The 22,936-nt window shown below is 38.1% G+C and overlaps 1 protein-coding gene across 4 annotated transcripts in view; it reads right to left on the bottom strand.

Annotated features, from left to right (window-relative positions):
* Positions 1 to 22,936, bottom strand: part of unc13a (unc-13 homolog A (C. elegans)) — a 52,891-nt gene that overhangs the window by 7,260 nt on the left and 22,695 nt on the right. Inside the window, exons 15-41 of one of the 4 annotated variants that reach the window (XM_082138802.1) lie at positions 21,346 to 21,420; positions 21,041 to 21,260; positions 19,321 to 19,548; positions 19,099 to 19,240; positions 18,845 to 19,014; positions 17,608 to 17,723; positions 17,306 to 17,469; positions 17,067 to 17,220; positions 16,899 to 16,967; positions 16,601 to 16,690; positions 15,645 to 15,779; positions 15,099 to 15,232; positions 14,921 to 15,006; positions 14,090 to 14,216; positions 13,886 to 13,982; positions 12,398 to 12,541; positions 11,167 to 11,244; positions 11,031 to 11,054; positions 10,823 to 10,900; positions 10,204 to 10,292; positions 9,966 to 10,118; positions 9,771 to 9,894; positions 5,537 to 5,566; positions 4,663 to 4,719; positions 3,995 to 4,075; positions 3,295 to 3,442; positions 702 to 758 (exon numbers count right to left, since the gene is read on the bottom strand). In XM_082138802.1, coding sequence (XP_081994928.1) covers positions 702 to 758; positions 3,295 to 3,442; positions 3,995 to 4,075; positions 4,663 to 4,719; positions 5,537 to 5,566; positions 9,771 to 9,894; positions 9,966 to 10,118; positions 10,204 to 10,292; positions 10,823 to 10,900; positions 11,031 to 11,054; positions 11,167 to 11,244; positions 12,398 to 12,541; positions 13,886 to 13,982; positions 14,090 to 14,216; positions 14,921 to 15,006; positions 15,099 to 15,232; positions 15,645 to 15,779; positions 16,601 to 16,690; positions 16,899 to 16,967; positions 17,067 to 17,220; positions 17,306 to 17,469; positions 17,608 to 17,723; positions 18,845 to 19,014; positions 19,099 to 19,240; positions 19,321 to 19,548; positions 21,041 to 21,260; positions 21,346 to 21,420 — 3,070 coding nt within the window. The remainder of the gene's footprint in view (positions 1 to 701; positions 759 to 3,294; positions 3,443 to 3,994; positions 4,076 to 4,662; positions 4,720 to 5,536; positions 5,567 to 9,770; positions 9,895 to 9,965; positions 10,119 to 10,203; positions 10,293 to 10,822; positions 10,901 to 11,030; positions 11,055 to 11,166; positions 11,245 to 12,397; positions 12,542 to 13,885; positions 13,983 to 14,089; positions 14,217 to 14,920; positions 15,007 to 15,098; positions 15,233 to 15,644; positions 15,780 to 16,600; positions 16,691 to 16,898; positions 16,968 to 17,066; positions 17,221 to 17,305; positions 17,470 to 17,607; positions 17,724 to 18,844; positions 19,015 to 19,098; positions 19,241 to 19,320; positions 19,549 to 21,040; positions 21,261 to 21,345; positions 21,421 to 22,936) is intronic. The other 3 variants (XM_082138804.1, XM_082138803.1, XM_082138805.1) reach the window with 3 other exon arrangements.

Raw genomic sequence — 22,936 nt, 5'->3', positions numbered from 1 at the left:
GCATATCAACGTCTAAGATAGGTCATTTTGAAGCAACATAAATCATATCTCAAGTTATAATCACATATAGCTACATGATTTTTTTGCGGGGCCCTTAAATGCCAATTTAGGGCCTTTTTGAACTGATGTACACTGACAGAAAGCACATCACCTGACCCCAGGAGCGAACTCTGATTGGCTGAGGGAGGGTTGTCTTGAGCCTAAGGGATGAGACTAAAGGGAGGGGAAACCACGTTGCGTGGTCGTGAGGGAAAATCACGCAGAGCAACAGAACAGACCCTGCCTGCGGACAATCTGAGTCAGTCGCAATTAATGTCACATCTACATTCGACAACGTGATTCAGCGCTTGGAAAAATAACGTTTCGTCACGGTCTCTTCACTCACGGCTTGTCATCCGCAGTGCACACATGCACCTCACACTGCAGAAGTGCGTGCATTCCTCATTCACTACCATTCAAAACACACTTCATCCTGGGCTTTCTTGCTGCTGTAGCGTCAAGATACATTTCAGACCAATGTATGCGAACATACAGCATGTTCTTCCCAGGTACTCATACATGCAAGGCCCTTTCCGTGGGAAGATATGGGTGGTCGTGGGGCATGCGTTTGGCCCGTTGGAATGGGAGGTGCATGATCTGATTCAGGTGGATCACTGATTATTTCTTCGTCGTGAAGGGCACCGGGCCCCACGTGAACGTACCCTTCTCTGGGTACACGTCCTCACTATGGCTGAACCTTACCCCCTTCCCTCCATGGACTGGTGAAAGAGAAGGAGAGGACGCAGAAAAATACAGAGAGAAATTGAGACCACATAGTGATGGGGATTTGAGAGATGGAAAGAAAGAGATACAGAAGAAAAAAAAAGAGACAGTCCAACAAGCTCAGCAAATGTTAACAGTCTTTAACAGTCCATCTTCAACCTGCTGTGGATTTTTACACACACATACACACATTTGCACACACGCTTGCTTTTTAATATGTGTTTAAATACTTAAATGAAGTAGTGACATTTACTCGAATTACATTTTAAATGATAATCTATTAAAATGGCTCTGCCAGGGGTGTCTCGACCTAAAGTGTGTCAGGATTCCCAAAGTGTGTGAGGGAGAAAAAGAAAGATGGAACTCAGATTAAACACTAAAAGAAAATGCAAATTTTTTTTCATAAAAAATAAAAAACGAATATATATACTAAATAAAATAAACTATATATATATTTATATGTATATACACTGAACAAAATTATAAACGCAACACTTTTTGTTTTTGCAGTTGAAGTTGAGTTGAACTCAAAATTTTCAAGACTTTTTCTATGTACACAAAAGGCCTATTTCTCTCAAATATTGTTCACAAATCTGTCCAAATCTGTGTTAGTGAGCACTTCTCCTTTGCCGAGATAATCCATTCACCTCACAGGTGTGGCATATCAAGATGCTGATTAGACAGCATGATTATTGCACAGGTGTGCCTTAGGCTGGCCACAATAAAAGGCCACTCTAAAATGTGCAGTTTTATCACATAGCATAACGCCACAGATGTCGCAAGTTTTGAAGGAGCGTGCAATTGGCATGCTGACTGCAGGAATGTCCACCAGAGCAGTTGCCCATGAATTGAATGTTAATTTTTCTACCATAAGCCGTCTCCAAAGGCGTTTTAGAGAATTTGGCAGTACATCCAACCGCCCTCACAACCGCAGACCACCTCCACATCCAGCATCTTCACCTCCAAGATCGTCTGAGACCATCCACCCGCACAGCTGCTGCAACAATCGGTTTGCATAACTAAAGAATTTCTGCACAAACTGTCAGAAACCGTCTCAGGGAAGCACATCTGCATGCTCATCATCGTAACCGGCTTAAGTGGGCAAATGCTCACATTCGATGGTGTCTGGCACTTTGGAGAGGTGTTCTCTTCACAGATGAATCCCGGTTTTCACTGTACAGGGCAGATGGCAGACAGCGTGTATGGCGTCGTGTGGGTGAGCGGTTTGCTGATGTCAACGTTGTGGATCGAGTGGCCCATGGTGGCGGTGGGGTAATGGTATGGGCAGGCGTATGTTATGGACAATGAACACAGGTGCATTTTATTGATGGCATTTTGAATGCACCGGATACCGTGACGAGATCCTGAGGCCCATTGTTGTGCCATTCATCCACGACCATCACCTCATGTTGCAGCATGATAATGTACGGCCCCATGTTGCAAGGATCTGTACACAATTCCTGGAAGCTGAAAACATCCCAGTTCTTGCATAGCCAGCATACTCACCGGACATGTCACCCATTGAGCATGTTTGGGATGCTCTGGATCGGCGTATACGACAGCGTGTTCCAGGTCCTGCTAATATCCAGCAACTTCGCACAGCCATTGAAGAGGAGTGGACCAACATTCCACAGGCCACAATCAACAACCTGATCAATTCTATGCGAAGGATATGTTGCACTGCGTGAGGCAAATGGTGGTCACACCCCCGGACCCCTCCGGACCACCCCCAATACAGTAAAACTGCACATTTTAGAGTGGCCTTTTATTGTGGCCAGCCTAAGGCACACCTGTGCAATAATCATGCTGTCTAATCAGCATCTTGATATGCCACACCTGTGAGGTGGATGGATTATCTCGGCAAAGGAGAAGTGCTCACTAACACCGATTTAGAAAGATTTCTGAACAATATTTGAGAGAAATAGGCCTTTTGTGTACATAGAAAAAGTCTTAGATCTTTGAGTTCAGCTCATGAAAAATGGGGGCGTTTATAATTTTGTTCAGTGTATAGTATATATATATATAAAGCAAAGTTATGGAAGCTTGTTTCCGCCACAGAATACAAAATAAAAAAAGTAATTTGTATCTCACAATTCTGACTTTTTTTCTCACAATTGCGAGTTTACATCTCGCAATTCTGACTTTATCTCACAATTGCGTGATATAAAGTCGCAATTGCGAGATATTAAGTCAGAATTGCGTGATATAAACTCGCAATTGCGTGTTATAAAGTCAGAATTGTGAGATGTAAACTCGCAATTGTGAGATAAAAAGTCGCAATTGTCTTTTAAAATGTTTTATTCTGTGGCAGAAACAAGCTTCCATACAAAGTAATGTTTAAAAAAAATATATAATAATTAGTTAGGATAATAACTGCATCTAACATAAAAGTTTAGCATTAATAATAATATATATAATACTACAATTTTATATATATCCTAATTTTATGGATATAAAGACTGATGTTGTGTAGAGGTAGAGAAAAGGTAAATAATATTTAAAGGCACAGCGAGATGTTTGGAAGAGCCTTACCTTGTGTATTCTGGGACTGAACGAAGGTCTTGATGAGTTTGTCGGTGGCCTGAGTGTAGAGGGACAGGGCGTAGTGCAGAGACAGCAGGTCTGGACTCTTCTCAAGGAATGTCTTCTTCAGTCCCACACCTCCAGCATGGAAATATTGCTAAGAAACCCCAAAACAACAGAGAATGCTTGAGACAATGCTGCTGTGTCCGGCACGTCGGGATGCTCAAACAAACAAGAGCAATATTTTGATAGCTACAAAGATACAGTTGATTAATTGTGTATATTCCCTGTAATAATGTTGATTCCCAGCAAAATACCTGGGCTTCTCTGCTTATTAAACTGTTTTTTAACATTTAAAAAATCAATATTATATTCTGCTCTACATCACAAGGTGCAAAAAACAATACACCGAATGTGGCAAAGGGCAAAAGCTTGACTGAGAGTGTAAAGTGAATAATACAATGAAGGATAGAGATGTACAAAGTGCAAATAAAACATATATCCTTGTGTATCAGACTTATGTTTTTAATTTTTTTTAAAGAATTTAAATTCTACATATATGCAGTGTAGAAGTAAGATGGTATCTATAGTTATATATTTCCATTATATTCAGCGACCCACTATTTGAAGCACAATATTGCTGAAGGTGTCGTCATCACAAACCAGTGGAAGACCATTTTTACACTGACATTCAGCTCTTTACACACACCTTTATAGTATCCAGTGCTAACTCAATGACTGCACACTGTTTAGGGGACAGTGCCTTGGCCTCCTCACGAACCATGTGCTCCTACAAAAAGAACAACATTTTATAAGAACAAAATACACTGATCTTTTCATAATTAAAATTGTTATTCCAGGTTCATTTAAACCCGAATAAACGTAATCCTGGGTTATTTTATGTCACACTGTGCACAACAATTAAGATACATTTTTATTTATAATGAATTTAGGTGTTATACTGCATATACAAAATGAATACAAAAAATAATAATGTTTTTTTATTTTATTTTACCAGTGACAATGAAGAGACAAATGACATGTTAATTAAAACATTTTCATTCAAACATATTTAATGATAAACTGATAAAAAACACTATTTATTTATATAGTACTATTTATAAAACTATATTTATTTATAAATAAATACGTTTTAAAATATACATTCTTTCAAATAATGATCTATAATTATTTACTTCATTTTATTAATATTAATATTATATTTTGCGTAAATATGAATTTATAAATATTTATAAATGTTTCAAAATGTTACTAAAATGTCATTTTTTGGCCATTACAAGTATGCATTTCAGAAAAATTCTGTAAAAAAATCAATTAAACTAGCTTACACCTTTTTTATGTAGCAAACTAACATACCTTAAGCTTGGAGAGTTGACCGAGTTCCTTGGCTGCGTTGAATATGAGTTGAGTGCCCTGGAGGAAGAAGAGAAAAAAAGGAGGAAGCGAGAAAGAGAAAGAAAGAAGGTATAGAAGAGAAGAGGGGACATTAGTCAGGTCACAGAGATCGACAAGGTTGTAGACAGAAATGCCACATCACAGAGGTCAGAAACAGTCTTAAACGTCAGACACGCACTCGCACAATCCCAGCGTGCCCCACCCCCAAACACGCTCGCACACAGCCACGCATCGACACACAACTGTTTGTGCAACATTAAACAGTACATTAGCTACATACATAAGACAGAGACAAGAGTTGAAAGGTTTACAAAACCAATAGGTCCACAGCCCGGACAACAACACTCTGGTGATATATCTAGTATCTACGACTGGCCGATACCTTAATCTTTGGATATATCACTAAGTGAATGAGGCTTGTGCACCTTTTTATACCATTATACAAATATGTACAATGTAGTCCTTCTAGGAAAATGAAATAGTTAGTATACAGAAATAGTCTGTATTTCTGAAATCAAAAACAGAAATAGTCGCTTAGACCAATGTCTAAAGCGACTGTCATGCATTATTTAACCCGGAGTGTCCGAGCACCTGTAATGAACTATGTGAGGATTCGAAAGGGCACATAGTTAACTATAAATGGTGTCTATAGGGAAACCCACAACTGCATTGAAAACAAGGGGTAAAAAAAACACTGCTTCCACCGGTTTGTTTCAACAGGGGGACCCAAGTCACACAAAGAAGACACTGAGAATGAGAGAGAGAGAGAGAGAGAGAGAGAGAAAGAGAGAGAGAGAGACAGGAAACATTGAGCTAAAGGGGATTCAATTCTTACATCACTGTGACAAGCAAGCTTCACCCTGCCCTGTGAAGAGAGGATAGTGTAATTAACTTGAGAATTGGTCCTGGCGCTCTTTAATAGGCTGACAGTGTCCAATATCCAGTAACTGACTAACAGGCCAATCACATAACTTCAGGAAGAAACAAATTATGAGAAATGAGAAAAAAAAAGGAAAACATGCTGTTCATTACAGAAGACAGAAATTTAAATTGTCATTATTTGTGCACCCTCGTGTAATTTCGAACTCGTTTAATTTTTTTTTCCTTCTGTGAAAGGAGATGCTTTACAGCATTATACACGCCACAATTTTCCATACAATGAAAGTGAATGGGGACTGGAGCTGCCAAGTCTAAAAAAATGTCAAAAGTTTGAACAGTTTAGAAAAAATTTGCAAATAAATAAATAAATAAATTTTATTTATTTATTTATTTAAACTAAGCAAATTTTATATAATTACTAAAATAAAATTGATAATTTTTTTTTTTTTTTAAAGGGATACTTCAGGATTTAGCATTAAGCTTTGTATTAGTAGAAAACCTGTAGTATTTTCGAATTACCGTGCTTTCCACCCTCATATCCCCCTGAGATGAGAGATTTATGTATTTTTTGTCTGGAAAAAATCCTCCGATGACGCAAAAATCGTCATTTTGCGTCATCGGAGGATTTTTTGCCAGAGGCTAAAGACTACAGCCAGTAGTAGGGGCTGTTCTGCATGTTTTCAACCCGCCCATAGGAGGTGGGATCTCACTCACAGAATGTACACATAGTGTCAGCCGTTTTTTTTTGGAAGCTATAGCAGGCTCTTGTTCTGTGGAGAAAGCTGAGTAGTAGGAGAAAGCCGAGTAGTAGGGGTTACCATCCTCTTTTTCCCGGACATGTCCGGCCGTCGAGATCGTCCAAAATGTCCGGGATTCGGCTTTTGCTTTCTGCAGTCGCCATTCATTGTTTACATGCACACCTTTTGTTTCAATCTAACTGAATTCATTTCGATTGGTGAATCTGAATGTAGTGATGTAAACAAGTGATCGGTTGATGTGCGTTTTAACATTGCTAAGAAAATTCCCGCTCCTCCGTGAGAGATATGAGACCGGTGTCGCTCATCAGTAATCACGCCACCGGCCTCGTGCCGTTCTCCCGCGCCCCTCAGCCTCGTCCTGCTCGCCACAGTAAACATAATGAATGGCGACTGTAGAACGCAAAAGCCGAATCCCGGACATTTTGGGCGATCTCGAAATCCCGGACAAACTCGTCACGGAGACTCACTAGTAGCCTAGCCATGTTGTTTTCAACTGCGCTCTCTCTGCGCTAGTGCATTCTGGGAGTTGTTGTCTTTCATCCACATAGCCAAAAATACATTTTCTGGCTTTTCTCAGTCCAGAAAGCTCCAAATTCAAAAATAATTTCACATTTCTTCCACATAAATGACCTATTTTAAATACACATTCATCTTTCCAGAGGTGAAGTATCCCTTTAAATAATTCAGTTCCAAACCTCAAAATTAAAGTACTATAGTAAGTAAAAACAAATGTAATGATGTCAGATAATATAAACTAAATATTTTCCAAAATAATATTTTAAAATTAAATGTTCACATTATAAATTGTGTCTTTATTCACAAAAATATATACTGTAGCTGAGTTTTAAATTTTAGGATGGGGGTATACCTGGATGATCGCATTTTGGGGACCGTGACATCTGAAAACTCCTGACTTGATTGACGTTAAAACTGACGTGACAATTTTGACGAGCCATATTTGAATATATACGCAAATGTGAATGACATTTGATTGCAGACGAGAAGAATTTCTGTATCGACGTGAGGGTGAGTAAATTATGACAGACTTTTCATTTTTGGGTGAACTGTCCCTTTAAAGCAAAGTAGTTAACACTCATTTATTTAATATCTAAATTCGATTTCTGTACAGTATTCTTTATAATCTAAGAGACCAACTAAACTGAGCAAAGATAAACACTATGAAATCCTTTCAAAGCAATTCTGAAAAGAAAATGAGGAAAACATTTTCAAGTGAAAGCTAATGGATTGAAACAGGCAGAGGAAAAAACAAACAAACAATATTTGCACTGTAAAATGACAATATATATATATATATATATTATTATTATTATTTTTACAAACAACTGACAACTAAACTATATTGTTAAAATACATTTTATGGACTTAATAAAAAATTCTCAAGCCTGACAATAAGCCAGAACAGACATCAGTATGAGACCTCAGCGTTCGATCAGGCCAATTTTGGTACAACAACACGAATGCTAGGACAGATTGACAGAATAATGTCTTGCAGAGACTAAAAAGAGAGGCTCGGGAGGTGAAGATCAGACGCAAGCAACAACCCACAGAGGAGAGGTTTCAAACAGGTGACAGAGACGGGGAGGGTGGACCACCTGAAACCGGTTAACGTCACCCAGATAATAGACCCACCACGGACACCGGACTGGGAGCAAAAGAGTGTCGCTTCTAGGAGAATGAGTAGAGGAAGGGGTTGGCAGTCATATGTGGGGCGGACATCAGATTGGAAGTTTCGTTGGGGTGGGAATCGGAAAAGGGCCTTGTCCAAGTCAATTAGGAAATGCACCATGCTGCAGCCACCTCGGGCAAACAGACCACTGAGGTGGCCAGGGAAAGGAGAGGAGATGGACAAAGAAGAGAAGAGAGAGACAGCGGGAGAAAGAGAGAAAGACGTGACAGGTGAATGAGGATGCATTGGACAAGAGGAAGGGAGGACATGGCAGCCACACAGAGCAGAAGGAGGTGGTGGGAAGGGGTCACCCAGCGTGGACGGACTGCGGGACATACAGACGCACAGACAAAAGTGCTCTGGTACTTACTATCATCTGTGGAGGTGGAGCGGGGGGAGAGCGAGAATGTAATAACCAGAGAGAAGGGTCAGTGAAGCTACAAAGAGCCCCACATCAAATCAAGAGAAGCATTAACATTCAGTCTACAGGACCAGCTTCGGGCCTGATACAATATTACGGTAAGTCCCAAGGTCTGTACTTGCCCGAGGGACTAAATCCGGCTTAGTCTGGAGGAATAATTGGGCTGAAAATGAAAAAATCTCACTCTCAGCATGTTCCAAACCGGTATGTTCTTTCATCCATGAAACACAAAAGGAGAAATTTTGACGAATGTTCAAGCTGTTCTTTTCCATTCAATGAAAGTGGATGAGGACCAAGTTAAGCTACAAAATGGACATAAAAGTCACATAAATAAATACAAGCCCATATGACTTATGTGCTATATTTCAAGTCTTCTGAAGCAAATCGATAAGTTTGTGTGAGTTATTTACTTAAAATGTCCTAACTTGTCATTTGCAGTAGCTCTCAGACCTCATTAAAATTTCTGCATATTCAAAGTTGGGCTTTACCAAACTTAAATTTTCTTTAATTCTTTACACAAAACCATTGTATGACTTGGAATAAAGTGCTTAAGTCATATGGGCCACTTTTATAATGTCCTTTTTGAAACAGGAAAGCACCTTCGTTGTAGAAAAAAGAACAGCGTGAACATACTTCAAAACATCTCCTTTTGTTTCCATAGACGAAAAAAAGTCATACCAGTTTGGAATGAGTAAATGTTGACAGAACTGACATTTTTGAGTGAATTATTACTAATTTTTTTGGCCTTTTACAATTAGTATAACAGCAATTGGCAACTGGTTAACTAGGCCAATAGGGAGATGTTTCCCGTTCAAATGTTCAATATTTGAAAGAACTGATATGGGTCTCTTTTGTGTAAATAAACAAATACAAACAAAAATACAAAAAGAATAACAGTTATATCAAGACAAATTAAAAGCAGTAAGTTGTCTCTGTTCCTGTAGAAATGCTCTCAAAAATTAACTAGGATTCAAAACTGTAGAAATAGAGTTAATAAAACTTTTTAGTCAAGATTAATAGACATGAAATGTACAACTGTATGACTACAGGACCAGAGAGCAGTCTCAAGAGGTGCTTGAATGATATGGTGCACTCCCAACGTTTTTAGAGTGGAAAGATGTGTCTTTCGTCCAAGGTGATTTGTTTTGGGAATGGGACATGTTTTGTTGGGCAAGAGGAGATACATTTCCAGTCCTTCTGAGTCTTCATGATCCATACCAGAAAATACAATGCTGTAAACAATCTTCAATTTTATATAAAATGACTTCTACATGTAGTATGTCTCAGAAATCTGCTTTTAATGAAGTTCTAAACAGCTTATTACCGTTTGGTCAGTCAAAGGCGGCAGAACAATCGTCTTCTCCATTGTGTTCATGACCAGCTTCCAAAGCTCCTTCAGTACTCGCTTCAAGACTGTCTTCTCGCAGATCTTGGCAAACAGCGTGAGGCTGACAGGAAAAAAAGGTAAGATTGGAAGTGGATGTCCAAGAAGACGTCTAAATCTAAATTAGCATCTTACTTGCTGTCAAGGAAGTCCATGATGGGCTGGAGGACGTTGTCTGCGTCCTGTGCAACGCTGCTGCAAGCACTTGCTGGCACGTTCCCTGTCCCCTTCACCTGGCTAAGTATGTCACCCATCTGCTTGACATTTTCTTCGATGTTCGGTTGGAAACTAGTGGGAGAACAAGGTGGGGAACAGATGTTACTCCAAAAATAGAGCAAAAAAGCTATTTCTTCCTGATCCCTAGGTACCTCACCTGGTGGCAAAGATTCTTGCAAGGTCATCCAAAACATTGTTGAGCTTCACCTGGAGTTCTTTCAAAATGTCGCTAGCTTCAACATTCAACTGAAAGGGACATTAAAGGGTTAGTTCACCCAAAAATCACCCTCAGGACATCCTAGGTGTATATGACTTTATTCTTTCAGCCAAACACAGTCAGAGTTATATTAAAAATATCCTGGCTCTTCCTAGCTTTATAATGGGAGTGAATGGTAACTGAGATTTATAAGTCCAAAAAAAGTGCATCCATCCATCATAAAAGTAAACTATACGACTCCAGGGGGTTAATAAAGGCCTTCTGAAGTGAAGCGATGTGTTTTTGTAAGAAAAATATCTGTATTTATAACTTTATAAACTATAATAATTTGCTTCCGCTAACAGCCGTACACAAGTCTAGTTTCCGCGGAAGAGTGACCTCTAACCTGACCTCATATACACCTAGGATGTCTTGAGGGTGAGTAAATTATGGGATAATTTTTCACTTTTGGGTGCAATGGTCAAAACCACCAGAACTTGACCATGCTTTCAGAAGGTTGTAAGTCTCTGCGAATCCATGCTTTGCTAAATTAATGTCTGCAGATTTGTGATCCACTTACATCTTTACCTCCCATGGCCTCAAACATCTTCTCAAGCTGTACCCTGAGCTGCTGGATGTTGTTGATGAGGATGCATGGCTGTGTGGAGCAAAAACGTGAATTAAAATGCCTGAAATCAACAAGACTAACTCAAACCACTACATAAAGAGTACAGAGACTCTTTATTGTAAGCTGCATGGCATATTCTACCCATGCCAGATTTACAGACCTTGACAGCACCATCCTTTGCATTCTAGAATCAAAGAAAGAGAAACACAAACCGAATGGGTTAAATTCTGGATTGTGAATTAAACAACTATATCAACAATATAAACCTGATTCCACAGGGCTTTTTAGACTATTACCACTTTCTCCTTGGTGCAGTGGTTGGGGTAATCCCTGGAGATAATGTCCGCATAGGAGAGCAGAACGTTGCTAATGGTCTGTGTGATAAAGAGATCACGTTAAAACAAATCTCATGACAATGCAGAACTATTTCACAGATATTAATGTTACTAAAGACTGGAGTCATTTGATTTTGCCAAGTAAGACATGTTCCTGGACCAACATATTGTGTTGACCCTGGAACAACATTCCTGTCCATAAACATAGACCTAATCCTATCCCTACCCCTATCCCTACCCATAAGTTATCCCTAAAATCAGAGGGAAATGATAGGTGAATAACACTGATGTAGAAGCACCTAACCCTGGTTGCAAGCCTAAACTTGACATAAACTGTAAACTTGACCCTCAAATCTGATTGGTTGATCGGAATGTTGTTCCAGGATCAACAAAGATGTTGACCCAGGACCATGTTGTACCTGGTGAAATCACGTTCACCAAAGACTGGAATACACTACAGTACACGACTTTTGCACAGATTTTTTGCCACAATTTGCAGTCTGGAGGAATTGCCTCCAGGAGTTGCCAAAAGTCAAAGCCTGTCTGCAGGTTTTGGTCAGTCAAGGTCCAAAGAAAATCACGTAGGGTATGATGGGCACAGTGTCTGAAGTTTTTAGCTTCAAACATGTTTGATATTTTGAGCTGATTTTAGAACACATTGTTTTCATCTGTAATGCATCTCTGAGCAATAAGGCGCGTGTTCATGTGTGAGTTTGTCAATTTCAGAATGACTTGAAAAGTCTGGTAGTATGTGATCCTCAGTTGTTAAGTGTATGATGCCCAGTTTTTCTGTTTAACCCTTTACAAAGTCGGCAAGCGTATGATGCCTAGGCCCGGTTTCACAGACAAGGCTTAGATTAAGCCAGGATTAGGCCTTAGTTCAAAAACTAAGCTCCGATTTTAAAAGTTGTGTAGTGTATTCAAGCCTTTAGTTAACTTAAGTAACAATTTGCTTCATATGATCCATTCTTCTTAAACCAGGTACACACAGTTTTTTTTACAATAATGTTGCTGTTAGAGGTAATAAAAATGTATTTAGTTTAGGGGCAAAACTGGTTTTGGTTTGCAGTAGGTTACCAAAGTTTGCGACCAAAATCTCAGCTAAGCACTTGACTTTTACTCACTGACGTTTGAAAGTAAATGGAATGATAATGATAGTACTAAAATAAAAAGAGAAGTGTCTGCTTAGGACCTTTGCAAATCTCTTCATGTAGTGTCCAACAATCTGTGGGTCTGGGCACTCCAGCTTCTTAATGATCTCGAAGCTCTGGTTAAGCTGCGAGAAGACATCCACTACCGAACAGGAGAAGAGAGCGTGCTCTGAAGTTTGCTGATACTGTAGGAAAGAAAGAGTTGGATGTGCGGTCAAAAAAAGTTCTAGAATAGAAGACGCAAGAGACCGCACAAGCAATTTGCGACCAGACATCAGGTGTGAGCTCTTTCGTCTGGAAATAATTGGGTTGAGGTGAGACTGTGACAGGTTGCCAAAGGGGGCTCGGTGGAACTAATGAACTAAAGAGCGTGCTTATTGGTTCAGGAACAGGCTGAGGTGCTCCGAGGGCACTCATTCATCAAATTTTGACATGTCTGGCTGCAGGCTAGGGGACCTTTTGTTACTGTTACTTATTACTGCTGGTAAGCTAAATAATATGAAAAGTTTACAGTAAATTATAAAATAAATTTAAAAAAATCTCAGAAATTCTTACTTTTTTCCATTACCAAATCGATTAATCGCAATTGATCGCATCCAACATAAAAGTTTGTATATATATTTTTTCCTGTATATATTTTCCTGTATATATATATATTTATATATATATATATTCCTGTATATATTTTCCTGTATATATATGTACTTTCCTGTAGCTCAGTGGTAAGAGCATTGCGTTAACAAGGCAAGGTTGTGGGTTCGATCCCAGGGGATTGCACATACCTATGTATAAATGTATAGGATAATGCAATGTAAGTTGCTTTGGATAAAAGCGTCTGCCAAATGCATAAATGTAAATATATATATGTGTGTGTGTGTATATATATATATGAAGAGTTCAGATGCAAAAGCCTCTAAGTGCCATCTGAAATTTTCTTATAGAATGATAATTTTTATCAAGCTCGTATATTTAAGTTCAGTAATTTCACTTAAATGCCAATTAATAGGTAATTTTCATTGCCATTTAAGTGAAATTACTGAACTTAAATATACGAGCTTGATAAAAATGATCATTCTAGAAGAAAATTTCAGATGGCACTTAGAGGCTTTTGCATCTGAACTCTTCATATATATATATATATATATATATATAAATGTGTTAGATGCGATTAATTACGATTAATCAAATTGACAGCACTTTATATATTATATATATAAAATATATTTAATGTATTCAATATATATATAATATTTACATACATGTATTAAATATAAATATTTTGTATGTATTTGAGTAAAAAAAATTAAGTATAAGTAATTTATTTATACTAACAACAATGGTTAAATGATGATGATGATGATAATAATAATGTAAAAATTGGTATGTTAAAGATTTTAAAGACATTTGTAATAATATGTTATTGTGATATATAGATATTTTCTTATTGATTTATAAACTATGATGTTTCTTGAACCTGCATCGAATGGCCTTGAAGCTAGGAAGCAAAAGGCAAGAGAAACAAATCTCACCCCATCTTTTTTGTCACGCTCTAGGGCTCCGTGCAAGAAGTCGCGAGACACCTCTTCATTCTCATCCAACCACTGGATGACAAATGGCTCAAACCACCTGCAGAGTAACATCACCACCTAAAGCTTTATTACTCATCATATCATGGTCACAGTGACATTTTTGAGCGTGCCTGACATAATTTTTGTGTGTGAGATGCCACTCACGCAGGATATTCAGGCACTCGGCTCTTGAAGAAAGGCAGGTCTTTGCAGTATTCATTGTAAAGCCACTTTACTTTGAAGTGCAGGTTCATGTAATCGGCACTCTTGCACAGGCGGTTCTTTTCATGCTCTGAAAACCGTGAGGTGAAGACAAAAGCTCTTCTTGAAACAGAAGATTTAACGGCACATAATACATCTATGCAGAGTGGAGGACCCCTACTGAATCAGCAGATGAGAAGAACTCCACCACATGTCAACTTTTCACAAAGTGTGAAATTTAATTGGCTATCAGTGAGAAACCCCGCAATGCTTGAGTTTCTAACTAAAATTCTAACTAAAAAAACTTTTTTATTGCATCTCATCTGTTAGTCAAGTTATGATCATTCAAGACCTGAGCTGAAACTTTTTTATTAAATATCATGAGGTTGTGGAGTCTCGATAGTGATATATAGCTCTACAAAATGAATGATCAATCCATACAAAAACAAGATATAATCCAGAAAAAGTGGATTTAAAAGAAAGGGTTTAAAAGACACTTAATATTTAGTAATATTAGCAATTTGACTGCACTGACACTATCAGATGAGAACAAAACTTGAACTGAATTGAGCTGGATAATGACGCAAATTTCTTCTGTATAGCTGCTTTATGGCTGAATCGAATTCGTTTCAGTTATTGAACTAAACTGAATTCGTCCCATATTTGATGAAGTTTGCATCATTGATTATTATTTTCCTGTTTATGACTGCAAAGCTGCATTGAAACAATCTGTATTGTATAAAGAGCCATATAAATAAATTAAAGGTGAAGAAAAGTCCCTTAGCTTTGACTCACCTTCCATTGCGTACTTCATATCCTGGGCAAACAGGTTCCACATAACCTCTGCACTGATCTTTCCGACATTGAGCTCCTGGGGAAACCTGTGTGGACCGAGCAAGCGATATTAAGATCCTAAACAGGATTATGAAGGTACATTGGGAGATTTTGTGAAATAACATGGTGCAGGACTCACTGGTTAAGGCAGGGGGTGTAGGAGTTCTTGTCCTCTTCAATAATTGAGACAATGAGAGTGATTAACTTAGACCAGAAGTCCAGATTCTTGATACTTGGACCTTGTTCCTCTGGAGGAACCTCTCCTTTTTTGCTCTGCACAGAAAGAATTCATTTTGAAATCTAATGGAAGCTCGAAGCACATTATGTCTTTTCATTTTCTGCCAAACTCTGGAAGAAATTACCCTACTAAGCGAGTAAGCGCACAACAGGAATGGCTTATTTCAGCTAGCAAGCAAACAAGCAAAAATATGCCAACTACTTCAGGGGAACAAGATATGGAACAATCCTGCAAAGCTTTGCAGCAAAATATAGTAAGTAGCCCAGGGTTAGATGTTTAATTCAACAGGAAGAGTGTTTGATATTTATGAAGGGAGTCTGTAACAGCTTCAAAGCAGCATAAACAAAAGCGGCAAGATGAATTGCACTGATAAAATGACTTGGATTCTCCCGAGGCAAAAAGCTTTGTGGCTTATCAAGGTTGTTGGGCCAGGGATTGTCGACTCACCGGGTCTGTTTGGTATTCTCGACTATACAGTTCATGGCAGTTGTTGAAAATGTATTCATAGGTGGAGTTGAGGCAAGCCTTCACACAGTCCTTCACTACCTGGCTGGCACGAGGAGGACTCTGAAGCTCTTGGACCTAGAGAAGAAGGGTTCATGGTCCATTCAGATGGATAATTCAGCTACTGTATGAACAAAACTTTTAATATTGAAGGTAAACTTTAAAATCATTCAAAATTGTCCAGAAAAAAGAGAAACATACAAGTGCTGTCAAATCGATTAATCGTGATTAATTGATTTGATTAATCGCGATTAATCGATTTGACAGCACTAAAACATACAGAAAAGAAAATCATCTAAAAATTTTATAAAAAAAAGAAAAATCTTAAAAAGAAAAGAAAAGAAAAAGAAAAACATATACAGCTAAGACAAACTAAATTGTATGAAAATCATAAAAGAACACCTTACGGAACATGAACATTGTACGAAAATTGTACAAGACAAGAATTTTTTCCAAATACCGTAAAAAAAGAGAAACATACAGCAAATAAAATCATATACAAATTTTAAACAAAAATAAAATCATATGAAAATCATTAAAAAGAAAAAACACGGCAAAGTAAAAGAAAATGTTATGAAAATCATTAAAAAAACACCTTACAAAAAGAAGAATTTCAAGAATTGTATTGTATAGTGTAACAGAGTGTTTCCTGTACATATGACAGTAAACTCTCTTGAATCAAAAAAGTTATATGAAAAAATCATACGGAAATACGAAGATAACATTAAAATTATATGAAAAAAGAAAATCATACACAAATATTCTGCAAAAATAATTGCGCACACACAGACATTTTTTTACAAATATTTTAGGATGATATGTTGACACAAAGCACCAAATAGAGCTTCAATATATGACCAAATTTACACTGTCAACAGCGTCACGGATTCACAACTAACCTTCATCCTGAAAAATGTGATACTGGTCAGTAGGTCCACAGTAGACTTGAGGTCCTGTAGCCTCTCAGGACTGCTGGCTGGGAAATTATTCTAAGAGACACAAGAAGGGGTGTCATTAGTACTATACTTTATACATTTTAAATACTACTTTATGCTTTTAATACTACTTTATGTAGTCGCTTCAGACTAATCATTCTCATTTGTCCTACTGGATGATCTCACTTGCTGGTAACACCATACAAAATGATCCTTCATTCAAAAGCAAGAAAACATACAAAACCCCCAAAAGTCACAATACCCTGTACATAGAGAGGTCAATCCTCAGAGAGTTGTGGAGCTGGTCCAGAAGCTTGACAAATCGCTCTTTCTACAGAAAACACACAAGAAACCATCTCAAATCATTGGCGCAAACACTTTAATGTTCAAATTTTCGCTATGTGGTGACATGGTTGGCTCAAGCACTCACCCCAAAGTTGGAGGCAGCGAAACGGTCCGAGGCAGATACATTGTTAGTGGCTTGGGTTGTGTGAGCGTAGTAAGCATTGATGTTGGCCAGTAGGGTGCTCATGACCGCAGGCACTCCAGGACACATGTACTTTGATGACAAGCAGGCAAAGTGTCTAGAAACAAGAAGGTACAAAAAGTACCTAAGTACCTAAGCAAACAAGTAAAACATTAATGGCAAAATTGCGGGGACAACCATACGTCATGGCTTGATAAATGGACTCCACTCCGTAACGCATTGCAAACTCATCGACAATTTCTTGGGGCGTCTCTTCGAAGTAAACCTTCCATGCATCATCACCCTTGGCATCTGGTATCTTCACCACCCCGTTGTTCTGGATGTCCGTTAAATAGTGGAAAAGGTTCTATGGAAAGATGGAAAGAGGGTGTTCATGCTAAGGACTAATTTGATACACTCCAGCAGGGACTATGTAGCTTGTTAATAAATGGCCGTAGGTGGAAAATGAGATTGACAAACATGATCATGGTAGAATCAGACTGACCTCATGCAAGCAAGTGTACTGGACGTGGTACGGAGCTACGGTTTCCTCTCCTTTGATCTCCACACTGATGTGCATACGAATGGCTCCCGACACAGCAGACTTGTCTGTACGCTTGTCTGAAAGGGAGCACAATGAAGTTGGTAAACTTCAAAATCATGCAAAAGAAAGAAAATCACAAGGAAAACATACAAAAAAGTAAATCGTTCAAATATCGTATGAAAAAAGAAAACGTCAAAAATCGTTAAAAAACTAAAATCGTACGGAAATCATAAAAACAATTCTAAATCATACGGAAAATTTTTATTTTTAAGCCAAATGAGCTAGTGTTGATTTTAGAAGCGCAAAACATTTAAAGTAGTACGTGTAACATCATCATCAATCTTCATTTACTCACCCTCAAGTTGTTCCAAACCTGTATGAATATGTTTCTTCTGCTGAACACAAACAAAGATATTATGAAGAATGTTTGTAACCAAACAGTTGAAGGGTCCCATTGACTTACATAGTATGGAAAAAAGGTTACATTTTATTTTAAGGTGTCCTTGTTACAGTGTAATTATACAATTAAGTATTAAGTAATAGTAATTAACTACATGTACTTACTTTATAATTAGGGTTAGGGTTAAGGTTTGGTTTAGGGTCAGTTGCATGTAACTATGCATAATTGACTGTTATTACTATATTATGTGTAAAATGTGTAACAGGTCACTGTAAAATGTGTTACCGAAAAAAAGCCAATGGGGCCCATCAACTGTTTGGTTACTGACATTGTACAAAATAGCTTCTATTGTGTTCAACAGAAGAAAGAAATTCACACAGGTATGAAACAACTTGAGGGTGAGTAAATGGTGACTCAATGGAGAAATGGAAATTAAGAAATGGAGAATTAACAATTTTGGGTGAACTAACCCTTTAAGTCTCTTTCAATAATAGTGTTACGAAGGGGCAATTTTATGACATTACTATGTTAGTTATGAAAGTAAAAAGTAATGTCAATCGCTTTGAAACATTGCAAAAAAACAACAGCCACTGCCCATGTAATATGTCACGCTAATTGTTCTATAATTTTTGGGTCTCATTTCTAAAGGTCAAACGGGAGTCAAACTTGAAACTGTTTGATCTTTAAGCATTGCGTTACAGCTTGACCTTGTGTTGAATAGAACACAAATACAACATTACATTTATCTTGTCAATGTATTTCGATATTTTCTAGGAAAAATATTGCTTTGTTACTCACCCAGGTTGTACCAGACGTCCATTTCACCGCTCAGAGTTCGTACCTCGATGATGGTCTGACCGAGGAAGTCGTCAGACTCACGTTTGAATTTCTGCTTTACTCTGGACTTAATATCGTCGTCCTCGTCCCACACGCGCACTTTGATCCGATCGGAAGAGTTGTGACACTCACTGTTGAGATGGTTTTGGATCACCATGAGCAAAATGTATTTGATATAGCCTGTATTAACCGAGATACAAAAATAATCCACTTACAAATTGAAGCTCTCATCCCATACAGGGTTGAGGTTACCGTAGATAGTCTTGGTTCGTTTTTTGGTCTTGCCAACTTGCACCGTAACATAAGGGTCGCTGGAGCCGGTCTTGTCCTTTGCCTGCAGGCCCTGGGCGCATAACACTGAGCGGAGAAACGGGGTTAATACTAAGATAACCAATATGACATATAAGAAACTTGTGCTGGTTGAAGTGGGTCATTACCGGTGATGCTGATCTTGGCCGACCACTTGGACGTTCCGTCCAGGACACTTTGCTTGACCTGCTTCATATGCGCCACATGCGTGGCCTTGATGACTGCAAACACGTCCTGAATCAGCTCGAATATCTCAGGCTTGTTCCGTTCACGGATCTTCATGCGGTCTTTCAACACCATGATGATGTTCTGCGTGCGATCCTCAGCTCCATGCTTAGAGCTTTTCTCCGCCGCCCCTGCAGATATATTTATATTTTATATTTACACTGCCAGTCAATACATTTGGAATAATTATGATTTTTGGAAGAGGTCTCGTTACGCTTGCTTGATCAAAAATACAGAAAAAAACTATTTATAGTTTTCTGTTTGAATCTATTTTAATTCCTGTGATGACAAAGCTGAATTTTAGCATCATTACTCCAGTCTTCTGTGTCACATGATCCTTCAGAAATCATTTTATTATACTTATTTGCTGCTCAAGAGATATTTCTTATTATTATTGTGGCGAGCAAGACAAGGCCATAGGAGAACGGCGAGGCCGGTGGCGTGATTGCTGATGAGCGATACCAGTGCGACGCACCAATCTCGTATCTCTCACGGAGGAGCAAAAGCATAAAAGGAGGAGCAACGGCAGTGAAGGACGAGAGAGACCAGGCCTGGACTATTTTATTTGATGTTTTATTTTATTATGTGCGACAGCAGTCGTCCGTGAGGGGCTGCGGTCTTTACTTTCCTTTTTGAATTGATTTATTTTATTATTAAAGTTGTTTAAATGTTCGCCGGTTCCCGCCTCCTTCTTCCCATAACATCGAACATTGCTACAATTATCAATGGTAAAAAAACAATTGTGCTGAAACCGTGATACAATCCCATTCAAAGTCTGGAGTAAGTAAAAAAACTAAAAAGTAAAAAATAAACACTTATATTCAGTAAAGACATTATGTTACAAAAGATTTCTATTTCAAATAAATGCTGTTCTTTTAAAATTCACATTCATCAGAGAATATTTCCCCCAAAACAAAATGAGCATATCAGCATCAATGTTAAAATATAAAGCTTTCAACATTCATAAGAACCATTATTAATAACTGAGCAATAATAATTGATATTAACAAAACCAAATATTACAAATATTTCTGAAGTGACACTTTAACAATAGCCTGGTTTCCATTACAGATTTTCACAAAACTTTTGCGATATTTTCTAAATGTTTCTAAAAAAAATGTAAAAAAACTATTGCGAATTGACGGTGTTTTCATTAACCGATGTTATGCGACTGAAACATATTTTTTTGCCTCTCGCGAAAACTCATTCCAAAAATCATGGCTAAAGAATGATCATGTGAAGAATGACGCCAGGTGGCCTGTAAATAAGAAAAACTGTTTCCATCCATTCCATTCCATTTTTTGAATTGCCTGAAAAACCACCTCATGCGAGCGTAAAAACGGTTTTGCGATATGTATTTTACGCTTTTACAAGGGTAATGGAAGAGCGCAGCTCCTGAAGACTGGAGTAATGGTGCTGAAAATTCAGCTTTGCATCACAGGAATAAATGACATTAAAAAATAAAAATTAAATAGAAAACAGTTATTTTAAAATGTAATAATATAGGTGAACATAATTTTTTTTTTTTTTTTATGGCGTATTAAGGGTGTATTTTAAGTATATTAACATTTAGATAAATACAATATTTGAGAGTAATGAAAGAAACTCAATAAGTAATATTACTCTGCAGACAGTCGGCATTGAGTAAATCTTGACACTTCTCGTGGCACTTGACCCCACACTCGGTGCAGCGCATGCCCTGTCGCGCGATGCCCCACAGAAGCCCCTCGCACTCGTAGCAGTAGGTGGGTGTGGTGGCCGTCCACACCTCAAAGTTATGTGGTGTGGTACAGGAAATGGGGTAGATCAAAGCCTGCAGGGTCTTCTTATAGACGTGACTCTTCTGCAAGATAATTGGACAAATCAACAGGTAAATGGAAAATGAACTGCAAAATGTGAATATCCAGGAATAAAACTGGTTGACATACCAATTCTTCATTGTTAAGTGTGCTGGAGGCCATAGCAGAAGTGATGCCTGCTTTTCGAGAGTTCTGGACAAGGGACTACAAGAGAAAACAAACATGTAGGGCTCAAGATAAAATCAGGAGCAAATGTGTGTATTTGATTTTGAGTGAATATATTTGATTGAAATTCTTTCTAAAGTATGCAGTCATAAATACTATATACTATATAATACATACTATAAAAGTATTTCACCCAGGAGTGCTGAAAAGAGTAGTACTCACCATTGCCTGCAGGAGGTGAGGCATTGGAAAATAAATAAAAAAATATATATTTTAGAAGTTTGATTCGATCTCATTTGATTACATGCATCACAAACTGCACAACCAGGGTTGATTAAGATAAAAAAGATGAGAATAAGTGCTAAATTCAAGTTGTACTTTTTATACTCAAACACAACAATAAAGTATTTATGTAAAGAAGTCTCGAAAAGTGCTTGTACAACAATTATGCATGAGGAAGAGTAGAGAGAAATAAGAAAGAGAGGTGGGTACTTTGTCTTCTAGATGAATTGTTTTTGACACGCATTTTAATTCTTATCAAGTCAGCACTTTGGCTTCTGACTTTTAGAGTCGGTGACGGTGACGGTAAGCTGTATTAAAACCGACAAACTGCGGAGCTGTTTCGTGCAGCATGGTAATTTCTCCCTCATCTTCCAGTTCGCGGCGTCAAAGAGAGCCTGGTGCCGTCGATGTTCTGACAGCCCTCCAGTGAAGGCTGCCAGGAGTGTTCTTGGCTGAATAAGTACGGCCAGACCTACACGACAGCTGTCAGCTACCAAACGTTTTTTTTTTTTTTTTGGCTCTCGCTACTTTGTTTAATCAATACATAACTAACTCTCCTGTCAGTCTAATGAGAAGTTTTGCAGAAAGTGAAAGTCAAAAGTGTAGTTAATTAACATGTGCTAATGCAACATAACTCTTGAGCATTTTGTTAAAACTTAATTTAATCGCATACAGTCCAAAACATTTTTTTAAATGGCACTACATGAATATATTTTGTTGGCTGTAACCAGATTGAATTATTAAACCGAGTCTTTTGGTGAAAAAAGTTTGTTTTCTCTCTCTTTGGAATAACATGCACTGAAGAAATTAGACCAGAAGCATGATGTATTAATAAAGTAATGTTCAATTTAGATTTCATGTTGCCTCTATCCATGCAAGAACCAATGATGTTTAATGTTATTGCCACCAAATCTTTTTTCAAGTATAAGTGGAAAAGTTCAACAAGCTCTAGAAGTAGGTTACAGGCATGAAACAAGGTTAGCAGGGAATGAAGTCAGCTTAGGAAGAAATACAGAGACCAAAATTAATGGGACTGTAAAGGAGACATAGAGGCAGTCATGAGGCTGACTGGACCGGTGGAGATTCATCAGGCTACAGGGTGAATGGTGCTGAGTAATGCTCCAATAATGTCTAACCCTGTAGTCGTGATTCAAACAGATGTGCCATAGAGACTTCTGTGAACTACAGACCCTTGACAGACTGCTGCCCAAAATAACCACGCTGACATACATAGATGGAGCTTTTGAAGAGTTAGGAAGGTGATGTTGGGTCC

The sequence above is a fragment of the Leuciscus leuciscus genome (assembly GCF_965113295.1).
Source record: "Leuciscus leuciscus genome assembly, chromosome: 15".
Lineage (NCBI taxonomy): Eukaryota > Metazoa > Chordata > Actinopteri > Cypriniformes > Leuciscidae > Leuciscus > Leuciscus leuciscus.
The sequence above is the reverse complement of the archived record's forward strand: the minus strand, read 5'-3'. Positions and strand labels throughout refer to the sequence as shown.